This window comes from Trichosurus vulpecula, chromosome X (assembly GCF_011100635.1).
Source record: "Trichosurus vulpecula isolate mTriVul1 chromosome X, mTriVul1.pri, whole genome shotgun sequence".
NCBI classification, from domain to species: domain Eukaryota; kingdom Metazoa; phylum Chordata; class Mammalia; order Diprotodontia; family Phalangeridae; genus Trichosurus; species Trichosurus vulpecula.
Genome location: NC_050582.1, coordinates 59397657 through 59418863, shown reverse-complemented (window position 1 = coordinate 59418863; position 21207 = coordinate 59397657). Strand labels below are relative to the sequence as shown.

General features: G+C 41.9%; 1 protein-coding gene across 1 annotated transcript; it reads right to left on the bottom strand.

Annotated features, from left to right (window-relative positions):
• Positions 1–361: 361 nt before the first annotated feature.
• Positions 362–1255, bottom strand: LOC118832630 (60S ribosomal protein L5-like). Its single transcript, XM_036739951.1, has one exon. The coding sequence runs from the start codon at positions 1253–1255 to the stop codon at positions 362–364; it is 894 nt and encodes a 297-aa protein (XP_036595846.1).
• Between the last annotated feature and the right edge of the window lie 19952 nt (positions 1256–21207).

The following is a 21207-nucleotide window of genomic DNA, read 5'->3' as shown; positions in this document are numbered from 1 at the left end:
TTAAAACACAGCAGCTCGCATAATAGCTGGTTACATGACATGAAGAAGAAATATGTGGTTTTTACCACATAGTTGATTACACAAGATAAAGAGGATATATATCACTTATGCCATGAGATAAAAAAGCATGGAAAGTGCTTTAATGAGTTACAGGTGAATGGGAGGAAAAAAGGATTACAAGGAGTTAGCTGGTATAAGTGAATCCTATGGTTTTCCTTAGAGCAGATAGTCCATGCTGGGGTCATACACGTCAAATGGTGAATTTGAACAAAATAGTTATGTCAACTCTTTTTTTTTGATGTTCAATAAGTTTGTTGTCTTAATCTGAAAATCTTCATAGAAAATTACAGACTTTGATGTTTTAACTATCAGCTGCCCGCTCCTCGGCTCTGAGAAAACTCGCCTTCTTCTGAGCAACCCCGTCTTTCTTCTGGGTAAGGGACATCTTGGGGCGGTTCCATCTTTTCTTTTTAACTTCCCTCTTGGGTTTCTTTTCATACACTGGATTCTCCCATATACCAGCATGAGCTTTCTTGTACATTTCCTCCATCATATTAGGGGTGATATTGTTCTTTATGTACTGTGAGAACTGCTTTTTATATGTGTCTCCATCTTCTTCCATGAGATAGCACACGTAATCTGCAACATTTTGGCCCATGATGTGTTTACGATGCACTTCAGCGTTGAATTCCTTGCTTTCTGAATCATACCCAGGGAAGCATTTGGTACAGTGAGGAATAGACAGACCACCATCCACAGCTCCCTTAAGGGCCCCAAAGACTTTGTTTCCCGTGGTAGTTCTGGCAAGTCCTGTGTCCAAGTAGCATGTAAAAGCACCAGGCTGACCATCAGTGCTTTCCACATTGTACTCATCTCCAGTCACTTCCACCTGACCTTCATATATCTTGTCCATGCCAAATCTGTTAAGAAGCCTGTGGGCCAGCAGCAGGCCTGTGCAGTAAGCAGCAGCATAATTTGTCAGGCCAATCTTTACACCATAATTTGGCAACTCATGGGCATAATCTGCACAGACAATCATATCCCTTTCTATATGGGCATAAGCAATCTGGCAGATGATAATTCTGTTGGTGACTTGGACTATCATCCTGTATTTTGGTATGTTATACTTATTTTTATCTTGGATTACTAAACATTTCTGTGCATAATAATCTGTTTTTCCCTCTCGCCTTCTCCAGAATTTCACTTGGTACCTCTTGAAGTAGGCCTTATTCTTGACAACTTTGACAAACCCCATCATGCCGAACGAGACCCGTGCCCTCAGCACAGACCTGCAGGCCTCGCAGCACTAGGGGGAAAAAAGGAGTTATGTCAACTCTTAACAATCCACTGTTAACAAAGCCTCACTTCATATTTTACTGAAAAAAATTGAGGACATTCACTAAGACCTCCCTCTTCTCCCCTCCTTATCACACATCACTCAAATACTTTCTGCCACTATCTCCTCCTTCTCATTTTTTTCATATGATAAGAAGGTCCTTCTCCTCAGCAAGGCCAACCCTTCTTCTTAAAATTTTTTCCCCAATTACATGTAAAATCTATTTTTATCATTTGTTTTTTTTAATTTTGAGTACCAAAGTCTTTCCCTTCCTCCTTCTCTTCTCCCCTCCCTGAGACAGTAAGCAATTTGATATAGCTTGTACATGTGCCATCATGCAAAACATATTTCCATATTTGTCATGTTATCAAAGAAATCATAAACCAAAAAAACCCTGAGAAAAGTAAAGAAAGTAAAAAAAGTATGCTTTGATCTGCAGACATCATCAGTTCTTTCTCTGGAGGTGGGTAGCATTTTTCATAATGAGTCCTGGAATTGTACTAGGTCATTATATTGCTGAGAATACCTAAGTCATTCACAGTTGATCATCTTACAATATTGCTGTGACTGTGTACAATGTTCTCCTGGTTCTGCTCATTTCACTTTATATTAGTTCATGTAAGTCTTTCCAGGTTTTTTGTGAAAGCATCCTGTTCATCATTTCTTATAGCACAATAGTATTCCATCACATTCATATACCATGACTTGTTCAGCCATTCCCCAGTTAATAGGTATCCTCTCAATTTCCAATTCTTTGCTACCACAAGCAAGTTGTTTTAATTTGCATTTATTTAATTAATAGTGATTTAGAGCATTTTTCACACGACTATAGATAGCTTTGATTTTTTTGTCTGAAAATTGCCTGTTCATATCCTTTTATAATTTATCAATTGGGGAATCACTTGTATTCTTATAAATTTGACTCAGTTCTCTATATATTTGAGAAATGAGGCCTTTATCAGAGAAACTTGCTATAAAAATGTTTTTGTCAGTTTATGATTACTAACTGTATATTTCCCTCCATCCTATTTTTCCCTTGTTTATCCTTTTCTCTCTCATTTCACCCTCTCTCTCCTCAAGTGTTTTGCTTCTGACTACTTCCTCCCCCAGTCTGCCATCCCTTCTATTAGCAACCCTCCCCCCAACCCCACCCCGTGCCTCCTGTTTTTCTTATCCCCCTCCTGTCCTACTTCCCTGTAGGGTAAGATAGATTTCTATACCTAAGTGTGTATGTTATTCCATCTCTGAGCCAATTCCAATGAGAGTAAGGTTCATTTGCTCTCCCCCCTTCCCTTGTCTTCCCCTCCACTGTAAAAGCTCTTTCTTGCCTCTTTTATGTGAGATAATTTACCCCATTCTACCTCTCCCTTTCCCTTTCTCCCACTGCATTCCTCTTTCTTATTAATTTTATTTTTAGATATCATCCCATCATAGCCAACTCACACCCATACCCTCTGTCTATGTGTACTCCTTCTAACTGTCCTAATAGAGATACAATTCTTAGGAGTTACAAGTATCATCTTCCTATGTAGGAATGTAAACAGTTCAACCTTATTGAATCCCTTATAATTTCTCTTTCCTGTTTATTTTCTTATGCTTCTCTTGAGTCTTGTATTTGAAAGTCCATTTTTTAAGTGTCAGTTTATTAGTAATGTAAATTTTGTTCCAGTTTCCAAAAACGGAGTACACTTAGAGTTTTCAAACTGTAGTCCAGTGAATTTGACATAAGTCTGCAAAATATACAATATTTTCCCACTTAAAAGTATTTTATTTTTTCCAATTACATGTAAAGATCATTTTCAACATTCACTTTTATAAGATTTTGATTTCCAGATTTTTCTCCCTCCCTTCCTCCTCCTCAAAACAGAAAGCAATCTGATAGAGGTTATACATGTACAATACTATTAAATATATTCCCAAATTAGTCATGCTGTGAAAGAAGAATCAGAACAATCAAAATCAAAATGAAAATCAAAAAACAAAAAAAGGGCTAATAGTATGCTTTGATTTGCATTCAGACTCCATAGTTCTTTCCCTGCATGTGGATAGCATTTTTCCATCACGAGTCTTTTGGAATTGTCTTGGATCATTGCATTGCTGAAAAGAGCTAAGTCTATCCAAGTTGGTCATTGCACAGTGTTGCTGTTACTGTGTACAATGTTCTCCTGGTTCTGCTCACTTCACTCAGCATTAGTTCATGTAAGTCTTTCCAGGTTTTTCCAAAGTCTGCCTGCTCATCATTTCTTATAGAACAATAGTATTCCATTACATTCATATACCACAACTTGTTCAGCCATTCCCCAATTGATGGGCATCCCTTCAATTTCCAATTCTTTGCTGCCACAAAAAGAGCTGCTATAAATATTTTTGTACATATGGGTCTTTTTCCCTTTTTAAGATCTCTTTGGGAAACAGACCTAGTAGTGGTGTTGCTGGATCAAAGAGTATGTGCAAAGTTTTATAGCCCTTTGGGTATAATTCCAAATTGTTCTCCATAATGGTTGGATCAATTCACAACTCCACCAAGAATGCATTAGTGTTCCGATTTTCCCATACCTTCTCCAACATTTATCATTTTCCTTTTCTGTCATATTAGCCAATCTGATAGGTGTAAGGTCGTACCTCAGAGTTGTTTTAATTTGCATTTCTCTAATCAATAGTGGTGTAGAGCATTTTTTTTCATGTGACTATAGTTTTAATATAGTTTTAATTTCTGAAAACTTCCTGTTCATATCCTTTAATCATTTATCAACTGGGGAATGGAAAGTCCAATTTTTTATTCAACTCTGATCTTTTCATCAGGAATGCTTGAAAGTCCTTCTTTTTCATTAAATTTCCATTTCCCCCCAAAGGATTATACTTGGTTTTACTGGGCAGGTGATTCTTGGTTGTAATCCTAGGTCCTTTGTCATCTAGATAGAATATCATATTCTAAGCCCTCTGATTCTTTAGGATAGAAGCTGCTAAATCCTGTGTAATCCTGACTGTGGCTCCACAATATTTGAATTGTTTCTTTCTGACTGCTTGTAATATTTTCTTGTTGGCTTGGAAACTCTGGAATTTGTCTGTAACATTCCTGGGATTTTTTATTTTTTAGTATTGTTTCTTTTCTATTTATATTTAGTTTTCAACATTCAGTTCCACAAGCTTTTGAGTTTTAAAATTTCTCCCCCTCTCTCTCCTCCTCCCTCACCAAGATGGCATGCAATCTGATATAGGCTATACATATACATTTCATTTTAAACATATTTTCATATTAGTCATGTTGTAAAGAATTATAACCAATAGAATGAACCATGAGAAAGAAGAAACAAAAAAACAAAACAAAACAAAAGAGAGAGAGCAAATAGTATGTTTTGATCTGCATTCAGATTCTATAATCCTTTCTCTGGATTTCCATCACGAACTTTTTGGAGTTGTCTTAGAACCTTGAATTGCTGAGAAGAACTAAGTCTATCAAAGTTAGTCATCAAACAATGTGGCTGTAACTGTGTACAATGTTCTCCTGGTTCTGCTCCCTTTACTCAGCATCAGTTCATACAAGTCTTTCCAGGTTTTTCTAAAGTCTGTCTGCTCATCATTTCTTATAGAACAATAGTATTCCATTACATTCATATACCACAACTTGTTCAGCCATTCCCCAATTGATGAACATCCCCTCAATTTCCAATTCTTTGCCACCACAAAAGAGCTACTATCAATATTTTTTGTACATGTGGGTCCTTTTCCCATTTTATGATCTCTTTGGGATACAGACCTAGAAGTGGTATTGCTGGCCAAAGGGGAACTTTTCTTTTAAGGTCTCTTTCAGCAGGTGATCAGTAGATTTTCTCAATTTCTATTTTACCCTCTGGTTCTAGGATATCAAGGCAGTTTTCCTTGATAATTTCTTGAAATATTATGCCTAGGCTCTTTTTTCATCATAGTTTTCAAATAGTCCAATAATTCTTACATCATCTCTTCTCAATTTATTTTCCAGGTCAGTTGTTTTTCCAATGAGATGTTTTACATTTTCCTCTATTTTTTAAATCTTTCATTTTTGTTTTATTGATTTTTGATGTCCTGTGGAGTCATTGTCTTCCACTTGCCCAATTCCAATTTTTAAGGAATTATTTTAAGTGAACTTCCATACCTCCTTTTCCATTTGCCCAATTCTACATTTTAAGGAGCTGCTTTCTTCAGTGAATTCTTGTCATTAATACTATCTTCTCTCTAGGATTTCAGGACACTACTTTCTTCCTACCTGTTTGACCACTACATCTCAATTTGCTTTATAGATCTTCATCCAGGTCATATCCTCAAATCACAGGTTTTCAATAAGGCTCTATCCTGGGCCCTCATCTCTTCTCCTTTTATACTATTTCACTTGGTGATCTCATTAGCTCCCATGAATGTAGTTATTATCTCTTTGCTGATGCTTTTCAAATGTATACATGTAGCCCTAACCTTTCTGCTGATCTCCAGTGTCAAATCTCAACACAACTATTAGATCTTAAATTCAACATTCCCATAACCAAACTCATAATCTTTCACTCTAAACTCTCTCACCTTCTAAATTTCTCTATTATTGCTGAGAGCACCATCATTCTCTGATTCCCACAGGCTCACAATCTAGGAGTCATCCTCAACTCCTCATTCTCTCTCACCCTACACATTCAATTTCTTACAAGGCTTGTTGATTTTATTTTCATAACATCTCTCAAATATGTACCCTTCTGTCCTCTGATACTGCCACCACTCTGGTACAGGTCCTGATCTCCTCACAGCTGGACTACAGCAATAGCCTGCTGGTTGGTCTGATTGGCAAAGCCTAACCCTTCCCCAGTCTATCCCCTACTCAATCAACAAAATGATTTTCCTAAAGCAGCAGTCCAAACATATGCCTCTCTCTCTCTCTCTCTCTCTCTCTCTCTCTCTCTCTCTCTCTCTCTCTCTCCCTCTTCCCCCCTCACACAATACACTCTAGTGCTTCCTTATCAGCTTAAGAATCAACTATAAAATCATCTAGTGTTTAGAGCTGTCCATAACTTTGCCTCCCCCTCTCTAATTCCACCTTTTCTTCTTATGTCTTACACATGCCACTCTTGAGGCCAAAAGATTCATCAGTGGCCAGCTCTCTGGTCATGAACCTCCCTACACTTTGGTTCTCAGTTGTTAGACACAGAGTAATTGCCAGGAATTGCACTCAAAGCCTTTCCATCTTAGTAGGATCTGTCAGAACTCTGGGTCTACTGACACAGCCTTCAAAAACTCAAAACCATTAAAAGTGCATCAGTTGAGATGATAACCAGGTCTCAATCATAGACAAGCAGCTAACTGGGGCTAAACCCAGTAACATGGGTCTCTATGCAAGCACCTGGCCCCCTGGCACAGGAGAAAACACTCTCTACAACTACATGCCTTCCTTCATTTTCAAGATCTCCCTAGCAATTATAAACAGTCCCAGAAAATCTGGGTCCCAAGCATAAAGAAAATGAAAAGGTAACTATACCTAGGCATTTAACAACTAAAGACACAACTCTTAATTTTTCAGGACTGTGACCCAATGGCAGACTTCTTCATAGACTTTTTGGGAGTGGCCATGAAAGGGGAGATACTGATGGTGGTTGGAACCAATAAGCTGCAGGCAGGTCTCCAAGCCTGAGGTCTTGCTGGAAAATTTGTTGAATCTCACTGAGATTTGGGATACAAGAGAAGAGAACAGGAGGAGGAATAAGTATGAAAACAGGGAAACTACCACAATAGCAAGGGGGCCCCCAGCTTCCCCTATCACTTTTCCCTGGGGTGTGGCTTTCTCCACAAAAAGGTTGTCTGGTATGTGCCTTTCACCACCTAGCACCTTGGGAAGCTCCAGGAGAAATTCAGACAACCTGAGAAGTCACTGGAAGAAGAACTGCCCAGAGCATGGTACAATGGAGCCAATGTAGAGATCCCTCTGCCAACAGAGTTCCATGGGCTTAGGAAGCTCATAGAATTGCTTTTCCATAACCAGATAAACAAAAGTAGAAATAGCACAATATCAAAAAAAGAATCTCCTTCAATTTCTTTTTCTTGTTTTATTGCTATAGCTAGCATTTGTAATACAATACTGAAAAATAATGGTGATAATGGACATCCTTACTTCACCTCACATATTAATAGTAAGACCTCAGGTTTCTCCCCTTACAGATAATGCTTGCTCTTGGTTTTAAATAGATACTACCCATCATTTTAAGAAAAGCTCCATTTATTCCTATACCTTCTAGTGCTTTTTAATGGCAATGGGTGTTGTATTTTGATAGAAGCTTTTTTAGAAAAAGAAGCTAAAAGAGGCGTAAAAGAAATCCTAAAGAGAAAAACTCCAGGATCAGATGGATTTGCAAGTCAAATGTCAAACAGTCAAGGAACAGTTGATTCTAATGTTATATAAGTTGTTTTAATAAGAGGAGAAGAATCAATCAATTGAACATTTATTAAGTGCCTACTACTTGCCAGGCACTGTACTAAATGCTAGGGAGAGGCAAAAGACAGTCTCTTCCCTCAAGGAGCTCATGGTCTAATGGGAGAGACAACATGCAAACAAATATATACAAACCAAGCTATATACAGGATACATAGGAAATAATTAATAGAGAGAAGACAATGGAATGAAGGGGGCATGGGGAAAGCTCCCTGGAGAGGTGGGATTTTAGCTGAAACTTACAGGAAGCCAGGGAGGTCAGTAGTTGGAGAGGAAGAGGAAGAGTGTTCCAAGCATGGGGGAAAATGCCAGAGAGAATTCCTGGAACTGAGAGATGGAGTGTGTTTTATCTGTTAAAAGCCAGATGCCAGTGTCGCTGAATCAAAGGGTATGTGTTAGGGTATAAGGTATCAGAAGACTGGAAAGGTAAGAGGAGATGAAGGGCATTGAATGCCAAAGAGCATTTTTTTCAGCATTAAATTTTATTTTTAATTTATGTAATAAAACAAGCATTTCCATAACATAGTACAATAAAAAGATAATTGCACATAAAACTGCAAATTTACTATGCACAACTTGCTATTCCTTTCAAATATACAACCAAATTAGCATGAAAATTTCCTTTTCTTTCTTCCCTCCCCCACCCCTGCCCTAGAGATGGCTACCATTAGACACAAACAGGGGTATATGTGTGTGTGTCTATGTATGTATACACATATACATATATATATATATAAATTATTCTATACATACTTCTATTTATCAGTTCATCTAGATGTAGTAGCCTCTTTCTTCATGTATACTTTATAGTTTGTGTGTGTGTCTCTCATATATATATAAACATATACATACCTACACAGATTGGTAGAACTGATTGAAGTATGTAACAGTAAAGCCATTCTCCAAAAGATTAATGGTCAAAGAACATAAAAGATACAAACAGGAAGTATCAAAGGAAGAAATGCAAATGATTACTAACTATATAATAAAATGCTCTAAATTGTTAATAGTTAAAGTAATGTAAATGTTTTAGTTTAGAAAATTAGAGGAAAAAAACAACTTAAAGATTTTAGAAGTCTGATTGCTACACTGATATACCATGACTTCAGAGGGCTTAAGATGAGTCACCAGAGATCACAGACCTAAAATCCAGAGAGACATGCATATCTGGACTTGGCCAATATGGGAACTTGTGTTGCTCGACACTGAGGGTTTGTGATTGTTGCTCTTGTCCTGGGATAGGGAGCAGGTGGGGAGAAGGAGAATAAATGAAGGGTGAAATGATTGCTGTTCTTCAGTTGCTTTCAGTTGCATCTGATTCTTCGAGACCCTATTGGGGTTTTCTTGGCAAAGATACTGGACTGGTTTCCCATTTTCTTCTCCGGGTTATTTTACAGATGAGGAAACTGAGGCAATCAGGGTGAAGTGACTTGCCCAAGGTCAGTCATACAGCTTGAAAGTTTCTGAGGGAGGCCAGGTTTGAACTCAGGAAGATGATTCCAGGCCCTGTACTCTATCCATTGTACCATTTAGCTGCCCTCTAGTGAAATGATAAAGGCTATCAAAAATCAGTTTTGTAAAAGTTTTTTTTTAAATTTGTCTTTGAAAGCCAGTTAAAGCAGATACAAGTCCAGGATGCTTGACTATCTTTTATCCCTTTTCATTTATCTAGGATGAAGAGTTGTGCAAACCTAACCCCATAAAGAAAAATTTTGTCTGCATCCAGTTCCCTGATAAGGGATTGGAAAGGAGAGGGTGAAATTCCTAAAAGAGATGGTTTTTGCAGTGTAGAAGGACTTTCGAACTCTGATCAGTGACCAACTGACCACCGCCTGACATAAAGGGGATGGAGTCAAGATGCAGAATAAGATGTAACATTTTTAGACAAAGTCCATGTCGGGATTTGTTTTCTTTGCGTATACATATCTGAGGAAGGTCTGTTTTTATTTTTCTTTTCAAATGGGGTTGGGTGGAGTGGAAGGTTAAGGGGAGATAGAATTGTAGTTATGGAAAAAAAAGAGGGCGATTGATGCATTTTCTTTTAAACGAGAGGTACAAAAAGAGAGCCAGGAAGGAGCACAGGTACCTTTGAAAAGTATTGTTAAAAATTACTGAAACAATTATTATAACTTATTATGGACTTTAAGCCACACAAGGTAGAGTTCTGCAGGCTCATGCACAAGCCCCTATTTCAACTGCTCTATCGTGTACATGGAGATGCCCCGTTAATTGGGCATCTGCCCTTGAGAGTGTAGAATAAAAAGCAATAAATAATTAAATGAAAGTCACAAAACAGAAGAGGACAAGGGGGAAGGGTGGTTTCACAGACTGGCTCCTGTCCCGGTCCCTGAGAACTCCCCCGGATGCGGGGGTCGGGAGGAGGTACCAGAAACTCTCTCCCTTATCACTCCCCCGCCCGCCCCCATCGTGCGGAGTGGGCCGGGAGGCCGACCCTGGCTGGGGGAGGGGGGGGGGGCGAAAGTGAGCTGCATAGGACAGAGGTGGTGTGCAGGAGCGCATGCGCATGGCCACACACATACACATACACATACACACGCACGCACGCGCACTTCCACAACCGCATACCTACGCAGGCACACCCGCGCATTGGACTATGGAGATCATGGGGAGCGAGTGGGGGTGTGGGCGGAGGGAAGGAGGTGGAAGGAAGGCCGGAGAGCGTGTGGGGGCGGGGCCGGACGCAAGTGGGGACGAGGCATGTGCTGACATTGCGTCAGGAGGCGGGACTTGGCTCGGCCAATGAAAGAGAGGGAATGGGCTAACGGGCTAAGGAGCAAACGGACTAAAGGACTAATAAGCTAACGGCCTACGGTGGGTGGAGGAGGGCGGGGCCTTGTGACCTCTAGTTCGGTTGGGAGGATGGAGCCCTGGACCCTAAGGTGGTGTTTGGCGGTCGAAGCCACGTTCGTTTCCCTCCGCCCTCAGGGCAAGGCTCTCGGGTCACTCACCCCGGAGAGAGGCCAGGGTTTCTTTCTACTTGGAGGCGGGCCGGGCGAGGAGGGGGCGACAGACAGGCTCTAGTGACGCAAACCGGAAACAGAATCAGGGGGGCGGGACCTGTGGCCTAAGGTCCGGAGGCGGAGCTTTCGGCAGGCGGGGGAAGGGGTGGGGCCGAGAGAGGGGGGCGGGGCCGGTATAAGGTGCCGCTCAGCTGTCCATCTACCCAGTGTGGGGGTGGGGCTGGGGATGTGTGCACACAAGCGTGCCAGTGCCCACGGAAGCTTCTTCTAGGACCCCGTGTGAGCCCCATCTGATAGTGACCAGAAGGCAGCTGACATTGGAATCGGGGCAGGGTGCCTGGGAAGGGAGAACACCCCCTCTCCCTTCCCCTTCCGACTGTAATTACAGAGGACTTGGGGGGGTGGGGTCACGGGGCAATTCACAGAACCCCCCATCTTTTCATCCAATACAGTCATGACCAGGGGGAGACCCCGTGTCCCCAGGCCTTATGTGAGGTACCCCTTGTCCTTCTAGATACTGTCATCTGCGAAAGAATAAGAAAAGAGGAGAAATAAACGTGGCAGGCAGCCACAAAACGGTACTGAGAATGAAGGAACTGTAAAAAATGAGAATAGAGTCAAAACTGAAATGGTGAAACTGGGAGGCTGCTCAAAAACAATAGGGAAATAGCCAAGTTATTGGCTGTTGCGATTATTTTCAAATTGCCAGTTGCACAAATGAACAAGGATAAAATGTAGAGAACTGTTAGAAATTATTTTGTCCGGGTATTTGCCAACAAATCTGATAAATAGATAAATATTTGCAAAAATATAAAACACCAGATGAAGAGAACAAAAAAGAGCATTAAAATAGCCCAGTCATAGTAAAAGAAATGAAACAAGCCATTAATGAGCTTCAAAATCGAGGGGGGTGGGGCGAATCCAAGTGCGTTGCATGAAACACTTTGGGGTCAAGCTAGGTGGTGCAGTGGACAGACTGCTGTGCCTTGGAGTCAGAATCTCTCTGAGTTCAAATCTGGCCTCAGACACTTAACTAACCAGGCAACCCTGGGCAAGTTACTTCATCCTGTTTACCTCAGTTTCCTCATCTGTAAAATGAGCTTGAGCAGGAAATGGCAAACCACACCAGCATCTTTGCCAAGAAAACCCCAAATGGGGTCGTGAAGAATCAGACACGACTCAAGTACAAAAAACTCCCAATTTTGCATAAATTGTTTGCAAGAATGGGGAAAGAAGGGGTCTTTCCAAATATCTAAACCAAGGACAGAAAAAAAAATCAGAAAATGAAATGCAGGACAAAAAATATCAGAGCTGGTAAGCACCTCAGAACACAGACTCAGAAATAGAAGGGTCATTAGGACACAGTACTGGAGCTGAGAGTGATCTTAGAACATAAAATATTAGATATTGGAGGGCCTATAGAACCCATTTTGCCAAAGTCTGAAGGGTACCTAAAACATGGATTGTCAGAACAAGAAGGGACCTTTATAAATAGAATGTTGAGTCAGTCTCAGTTGGAAGGGATTTTAGAACATCTCATATGAGGGCTGGGAGGCCTCCTTGCAAGCAGAATGTCAGAGCTAGGAGGAACATTAGAACATAGAAAGTCATAGCTTGTGTGTATGGGGAGGGGACTTTAGAAATATAAATGTGCATACAGAATGTGCAAAGTGTACCAGCACAAAAGAGTATATCCTGCCAGTGTTCTATGCACAGAACAGTGTCAGAACTGGGAGGGCCCTTAAAATGCTGAATGTCAGAACTAGAAAGGACCTTAGAACAAAGACTGTCACACCTCGAAGGGACATTCTGTGACACGATGTCACAGACTAAAGGGGTCTTAAAACAGAATATCAGAGCCAAGGTGGAAGGGAAGGGTATTAGGACACAGAGCATTACAGCTTAGAGATACCTTAAAACAGAGAATGTCAGAACTGAGAAGAACCTTAGAGCATAGTCACAGCTAGAAGGGACCTGAGAATATATCATGTCAGAGCTGAAAGGACCTAGAATGTCAGAGCTGGAAATGACCTTCACATACCAAATATCAAAGCTAGAAAAGGCTTTAGAACACAATAAATCAGCGTCCCTTCCAGGATGCCTGCCCATAGAGGAGGCACACTGCCCAGCTTCCACATAACTATTGGAACAAAACCTTCAATTTGCACACAGATCAAAAAAGGATCAAGATATCCAATGAGAAAGTACAGTAAGTGACTTTTTCTACACATAACATGCACAAAGTCAGCCATCAGCAGCATCCCTACCCTCACCTGCCACCCCACTCCACCTCCAGCAAGTGTAGCCTGAGGCAGCCTCCCAGCCACCAGACATCTAGGGGCACATGTGGCCTGTAAGACTCTGGGACCCAAGGTGGCAAGAGAGGAGGGCTCTCTGGAGAAAGCAAAGCCCCAGGATGTTTAGCCCCAGGGTGGGGACCTTGGAAGTCCCTAAGAGGGGCAGGGGTCCACAACCAGCACTGTCCTGCACTGCTCAGACAGGGACACTCCCAAGGGCTCTGAGGTCCCTAACACTTGATGCTGAGGCACGAGAGATGGGCCCTGATGATCCAGAACTCCGAAGGTCAAAGATCCAATTGGGTCCAACCCCAGGAAGTGGAGGTCAGTAGAGAAACCCAGGGGACTCTGAGGTGAGACCAACCAAGGCCGATTATCTACCCCATTCCAAAATATAGCAATAGGGTAGATCCTGACCCTTTCCCAAAGCCCCTGTTTGGGAACTAAAAATGGAGACATAAATAAATCAAAGAAAACCAACCAACATCAGTGATTATTGCACATCAAACTCCATAATAACTGCTTACAGAGACACAAAGGAAAAAGTGGATTTTCCACAAGAACAAGAAGAATACCTAGAATAAAAGAAGCAAGAGGTAAACACTGAAGTAAAATCCCTAGAAGGAAAAATACAGCAAGGAGAATAGGTAGTTTAGAAGAAAAAACAATAAACCTTACCAAGATATGGACTCTATGAAAACAAAATCAGTAACTCCATGAGCTGGCAAGAAATTTTAGAACAAAATTAACATTGAAAAGTTGAAGAAATTTTATTAATCTAATACCAAAACAACTGACCTGCAAAGGAGGTCAGAGTGAAAATTTAAGAATCACTGGATTCATTGAGGCACAGTGGAGTTAGCCGAACCAGGAGAACAATATATACAGAGACAGTTCAAAAAAAACAACTGTGATAAAACTTAAGAAATCTGATCAATTTAGTGACCAACCATGATCTAAAAGGGCCAGTGAGGAAGCACTTTATGTGCTTCTGGACAGAGAGGTGATGGACTTGGTATACGAGAGGAGACATACTTTTCTCGGCAAAACAAAAAGCTTGTTTTACTTGGCTATTCATATTTATTAAAAGGTGGGAGGTGCTTTTATATCCCTTCTTTAATTGAGGGAGAGGAGTGTTAAGAAGAGAGGGCAGTTTAGCAAATAGAAATACCCAAAATACTAGGCCCATTGTAAGATTTTTTTAAATGGACAGAACAGAAGGAAGCACAGAAAAGCTGGACAGTTTTGAAAGTAACATCTAAAATTTATTCCATACTTTTAAAAAATAACTTTTTTGTTATATTTTAAGTTCCAAACTGTCTCCCTCCCTCCCCACCCCACATTAAAGAGGGCCACCATTTCACACACACACACACATACACACACACACACACACACGTAAAACCATACTATGCATACTTCTAATTACCAGTTCTTTCTCTGGAGGTGTATCAAATCTTCCTTCATAGGTCCTTTGTAGCTAATTTGAGTATTTATAATACTCAGAATAACTCATTCACAGTTGTTCTTCAAACAATACTGCTATTAGTGTATACAGAATTCTCTTGGTTCTGCTCATTTCACTCAGCATCAGTTCATGCAAGTCTTTCCACGCTTTCCCCAAAATCAACCTGCTCCTCATGTCTTACAGCACAGTAGTAGTCCATCCCAATTATATACCACAACTTGTTCAGCCATTCCACAACTGATAGGCATCCCCTCAATTTCCACTTCTTTGCCACCACAAAGAAAGCTGCTAAAAATATTTTTTGATATAAAGGCTCTTTTTCTTTTTCCCTTGGGAACTAGAACTAATAGTGGTATTGCTGGGTCAAAGGGTATACAGTTTTATAACTCTTTGGGTATGATTCCAGATTTCTCTCCAAAATGGTTAGATCAGTTCACAGTTCCACCAAGAGTGTATTAGTGTCCCAATTTTTCCACAGCCCTTCCAACTAAAATTATTAATTGTTTCCACTAACTTTTTAGTTGACTCTCTAGTATTTTCCAAACATATCATCATATTGTATGCAAAAGGAGATAGTTTTATTTCACCATTACCCATTCTGATTCCTTCGATTTCTTTTTCTTCTCTTATTACTATTGCTGGCATTCCTAATACAGTACTGAATAATATTGGTAATAATGAGCATCCTTGTTTCGCTCCTGATCTTATTGAGAAGGCTTCTAGCTTGTCCCCATTACAAATAATGCTTGCTTATAGTTTTAGGTTGATGCTTCTTATCGTTTTAAGAAAAAAATCTATTTGTACCTAGGTTCTCAAGTGTTTTTAATAGGAATGAGTGTTGTATTTTGTTAAAAGCTTTTTCTGCATCTATTGATATAATGATGAGTTTTGTTAATTTTGTTATTGATGAAATCAATTATGTTAATAATTTTCCATATATTAAACCATTCCTGCATTCCTGATATAATGTTCTGCACTTTTTTAAAAAAGCAAGTGGTGGGAAATGTAGTTTACAGTTTCATATAGAATCCTCTTTTTGTATTGTGCTCTGTGTATAGAAATGCTTTTTTGTGTGTTTTAAGTTCTGAATAAAAACCAAAACAACAAAACCATAGTATATGAGAGATAGAAGGGCTCTTAGAACACAGAAGCTCCTTTTGGAATCAAGGGGCCCCAGAACTATATTGTGCATAGAATGTGGCTTAGGCATGACAACACTACTTGGTCCACAGTCTATGGACATCCACACGGAAAGATGATGATAAGGACAACTCACATCTCTCTAGCACTGGAGGGTTTACAAATGTAAACAAAAACTTTGTGAGGTAGAAGGTACAATTATTATTGTCCTCATTTTATAGACGAGGAAATGGAGTCAGCAGAGAGTGAGGTTTAACTTAGGAACTTAACTCAGATGTGAACTGTGTACCTTGTGTAAGGAATGGGGTGGAAATAAGTAGCTCACCTGCATACAGTCATTTAAAGTTTGCAAATGGCTCTACAGACCTTGTCTCCTTGGGCCTCACAGAAACCAACCAGGGTAGCTGCTACTGTATCATTGGCTCCATCTTACAAGTAAGGAAGCTTCAGCCCAGAGAGGTCAGGGAACTTGCCTGTGGTCACACAGCTAGGAAGTATCTGGGATTCAGACACACCTTTCTTCTGACCTCAGGGCCAGCACACTTTCTGATTTCCCATACTGGCTCATGAATACCAAAGCTTGTCAATGTACTGTCATAACAGTGGCAGGCCCCCCAAAGTTCAGAAGGACCTGAGGCTGGTAAGAAAATTAAGGAAGTGTGAAAAAGTCACATTGCCTCTGTTATGGAGAAAGGAAAAACAAGAAAGGCCAAGACCTCAACCCAGGATGAATAGGAGGGTGATAATTAATGGAAGATGCAGAGGTTACTCCTTGACTTTGATTCCACTTTCTCTGCCCAGGAATGTGGCTTTTGGTCAGGGAAGCATGGAACAAAAATGGTCCATAAGGGACACCAAAGAAAGCCAAGGGAGGGGATGGTAAGAGAGTGCCCAGATGTCCTTGATGAAGTCAAGTCACTTGGCTCAGGTGAACTCCATCCCAAAGTTAGGGAGAGCACTGGAAGGTGTGAGCTGCTATCAGAGGGGAGAACAGGGAGGGGGAGAGGCCAGGGAAGGAAGAAGAGCCTCGAAGCTGAGGCAGCAGGGACCCACAGGGGCCAGTTATTCTCCAAGGGAAACTTCACCCTTGTGTTCTGAAAGAACTAGCAGATATGATGGCTAAATAGCCAAGTGTCACTGATATTGGAAAGCTTTTGGTACCCCAGGAGAGCTACCCCAGGCCTGTAGAAGGCCAAACATCCTCCTGATTTTCCAGAAAGGGGAGAGAATAGCATCTGCAAACTAAGTCACTGAGTATGGCTTTGACTGCTGACAAAATTCTAGAGCAGACAATGAAAGGGATGGCTGCCTAAGACAGTCTGAGTTGAATTTCTGCCCGAATGCTCAGAAAGGGACCCTGCTGCATAGTAACAGCTGGTGTTTTGAAGGCAGACCTGCCTGTTTGTACTTGACTGGGTCTCTGTTATAAGAAACTGGGGGCAGGGGCAGCTGGGGAGCCTGAGAGTTTAGAAGCAGAGTTTCTGGAGAGGACTGGGGATGCTCACAGGCCCCAGGATGCTGCAAGTCTTCAAGATGAGAATCACCCAGGGGCCTAGGGCACCTGAGTGAGCCCAGGAAGCTAAGAGCAGGGTGCTTGTTAGGATAACAATAGAGATTGGGTATGGATGTGAGATTGATGTGGGGAACTCCCAGAGAAAGAAAATCCCTCTCTCAAATGTGATTGACAACTTCTCAGCAACTTTATACTCTTAGAGAGTTACCTAGAGCCCTGGGAGTTTCAGTGGCTTGTCCAGGTTAATACAGACAAGGTGTGACAGAAAGTTGAGAGAACAGCACCTAAGACTGCCTCCCAATCATCCATCCCTGCTCTGAGAGCTGGTGAGGGCAATGAACATGCTCTTCTAGCTGGATGAGAGGTGTCCATCTCAGAGGACGGGCCAGCAGGTGAGCCCAAGGAAATGGGGAAGCCACTAAGCCCAGAGGCCATGCATCACCTGCATAAGGATGCCCCTCTGTGTAATGCCCCCCCAGGCAAGCCTTGGGGCTCATGATCTTTTCCCCAAATCCAATCTTCCCTCCTTCTGTTGAGGGTACCACTATCCTTCCCATCATGAGTTTCATGGGATCACAGATCTGGAGCTAAAAGTGTCCTCAGCATCCATGTAGGCCTTCCCCTCTGTAAGATTTCAAACTACTTTCCACATGTTTCATTTGATCCTTGCCACAATCCTAAAAAGTAGGCACTATTATTAACCTGACTTTACAGGAGAGGAAACTGAAGCTGAAAATAGTTGAGTGATTTGCACACCATCATTCAATCAGTTAGAAGGATTTATTAAGCCAAGCACTGTGCTATGCTAAAGAAAAATGGGAGAAGAGGGTCTCTGGTCTCAGACAACATGCAAATTACTATGGATTTGCAAAATTTAGACATTGTAAGTGGAAGGTAATCACAGAGGAAAGACATTAACAGTGAAGGGTGAACTGGGAAAAAAGTGGAATTTGAGCCGAGTCTTGAGGGAAGCCAAGAAGTGGAGATGAAGAAGGAGAACATCCCAGCTATGGAGGACATGCAGTGAAAAGGCATGAAGTCGGGAGATATATGGATATATGGAGGGCAGGAAGGTTCAAGGCAACTAGAAAGGTTGGAAAAGGTCAGGCTATGAAGAGCTTTAATGGGAAATGGAGGAGTTTTCTATTTCCTTCTGGAAGTGCTAGGGAGCCACTGGAGTGTCCTGAGTGGAGGGGGTGACATGTTCAGAACTGAGCTTTAGGAAAATCCCTTTGGGAGCTGAGTGGAGGATGGATTGGAGGGGGGAACTACCTGACAAAGAAACCAAAAGCCTATTGCAACAGTCCAGGTGTGAGGTGATAAGGGCCTTCACCAGTGTGGCAGCTGGGCATGGAGAGAAAGGGAAGTACACAAGAGATGTAAAGGTGGAATCAACAGGACTTGGCAACACATTGGCCTGTGGGCTGCATCTGAGTGAGGAGTTGGGGGAAAATGGAGGCAGCAAGCCTGGGTGACTGGAAGAACACGGGGACCCTCAATAGTAATAGAGAAATTGGAAAGAAGGGAGAGTTGGGGAGGGGGAAAGATGAGGGTTTTTAAAAAATATTTGCTGACTTTGAGATGTCTGTGGGGCATCTTTTTCAGACGTCCAAAAGGCAGTGAGTCATGGGAATATAACAAACAGGGGAAAACTGGGGAGTTAGGGTCTTTGAAGGAACATAGGTATGTCATTTGTAGTCCTCTAGCCTGGTCTTCTCTGCTGCACCTCCCCCCCCCACTCCATGTCAGATCCACACAGCTGTCACTCATTTCAGTTCCTGTTCCTTACCCAGTACATGGCTGAGATAGTTCTGATTTCCAGACATTGGTTCTCCTGCCCCTCCAGGACTCTGGGGGATGAGTTGGCATGAATGATATTCAGAAATGATAGGATCCTCACTTCTGGCCCCACCTTGCTTCCTGCACTGTTAGAGGAGGAAGAGAGAGAAGGAGATGCAAAGATCTGACACACTTAACAGTAAAACAGCCAGTGTTTATTTATGTCATTTACCTTCCAATTGAGATCCACCTTTCCTCTCCCTCCTTTCCAGGAGCCTCCTCCACCTTTGATGTCCACCTGCCACTCAACTCTCATCTGTGGCTCCAAGGAGCTGGAGCATGTGCATCAGACACACTCAAGAAAACTGTCTCAGTAGACCAGGTAAACCAGGTTGAGGGTAACTGACAGGCCTCAAACCCATCAGTGAGTTAGGGGGATATCTACTCCAAGTATGTAAAGACTTTCCCTGGAATTGGCAGATGAGAACAATTTGTTCTAGTGGCCGTGAAGGCAGCTGAAGCAGGTGCCATGGAGCATTTAGAGCTTGGTCAGCCATGGAAGATGCCCAGCTCATCCACTGCATCCTGAGTTGTCACTGGTCATCTTGACTTTTATCTTGCCACTGGACTTCGATGACTCTGGAAGAGAGTGAAGCTGACAACTTTGTGCAACTCTGCCTCAAATCCAATTCACTTGCAAGTCAAGACATCACCCTGTGATATCATTAGTCCTCTTTGAAATGAAGGATAAAAAACAACATATTGTCACCTATGTTCTATGTCCAATTTTATACAAAGAAAATCTTGTGCCCACAAAATCCTAGTTTGCTGGGATTAATGGTGCTGCATACAGAGATTTGGTAACAGGTTAGGATCCCTTTAGAGATGGAGACACAAGGATGCTTCATTGAGACCTGAAGGACAAAGGGAAGGGCAGTGTGTGTCAGTGTGAAAGGGATGGAAGAGCAAAGGCTGTTCCAATCTGGTTCTCCACCATACAATATGGCCCTGTGCACACAGAAGTTTCCAAAAACCAAGAAGTTCACAAGTTATGTGCATGTCCCAAGACTAAATCAAAATGACCCCTTAAAATCCCTAACTACCCCCTTCACATCATTGCTCTCAGAGGAGGACAAGAAGGGTGACACCAAGGTCTCTGCCTTCTCCCCTGACCTCATTACATTTTAGGAGACCAACCTAGATTAGGGTGGGTCCCGGTCCGCAGACAAATCCCCCAGGGGACCAAAGGCCTTATGCCCTTATAATTATCCAGTGGCCACATGGAGGGACTTGTTACTTTTTGGGACTTTTGAATACTGGAACTCAAGTCATTATAATTCCCAGGCATTCAAATCCATGAGATGCTAATCCACCAGTGAGATGGGCAGTAAGAGCAATTCCCACAAATGAATTAATGTTGAACCAGTTTAATAGTTTGAATCAGCAACAGGAGTGGCCAAATTCCTGCCTACATCCTAGCTTTCACAGTTGGCCAGGTGGCTGTCTCTAACACACTCTACTCTCCAGTGTTGCCCCCACCTTAGTGGGTGATATAAATCCCAGGGTAGGGGTCTGTAAAATAAAGAGATGTTGATACAGGAACTGCTGAATGCCAGAGTCCTGAGGCAAACCCCTCAGTTCAGCAGTCCTGTTGGGACATCATGGAAGGACAGGGGTACTTGGAGGCTGACCATAGATGACCTCAATCTGAAAAGAGAAGTTTATTTGGTTGCCATGGTAGTCCCTGACCTTGTGACTATTAAAGAGATGTTGGTGGCCATCCTCAGAGACTGGTACACAGTGATTGACCTGGTCAATGCATCCTTCTCAGGCAGAGGACCAGGACTAGCTTGCCTTTAGTTGGCTAGGCATGCAATACATCTTTTCTGGTCCTATGGCATGGCTACCTTAACAGTCCTGCAACTGGCCACCAGTGGTGGCATGGACACTGGATAAACTTAAGCTGCCTCTGAATGTGAGGGTAATTCATTATTCATATGACATATTGTTAATAGTCCCTAATGAAGAAGTTGTTACTATGGCCCTTCACATGTGAATTGACTAGTTAAGCCAAGAGACTGGGCAACTAAACCAGACAAAATCTAAGGCCTCACTTGAGAAATAAAGTTTGGAGTGTGTGTGAGGAGGGGGCTCAGTGTGTGGGCTCCAAGTGGGACTTCCCTATCTAAGTAACGGTCAAACTCCTGGCTTTGAAGCTTCTACCAACAAAAAGGAAGACACAGCAGCTAACTGG

Bases quoted from the DNA above. Each gene is read 5' to 3' on its own strand.
- LOC118832630 (XM_036739951.1), bottom strand. From the start codon at position 1,255: ATGGGGTTTGTCAAAGTTGTCAAGAATAAGGCCTACTTCAAGAGGTAC.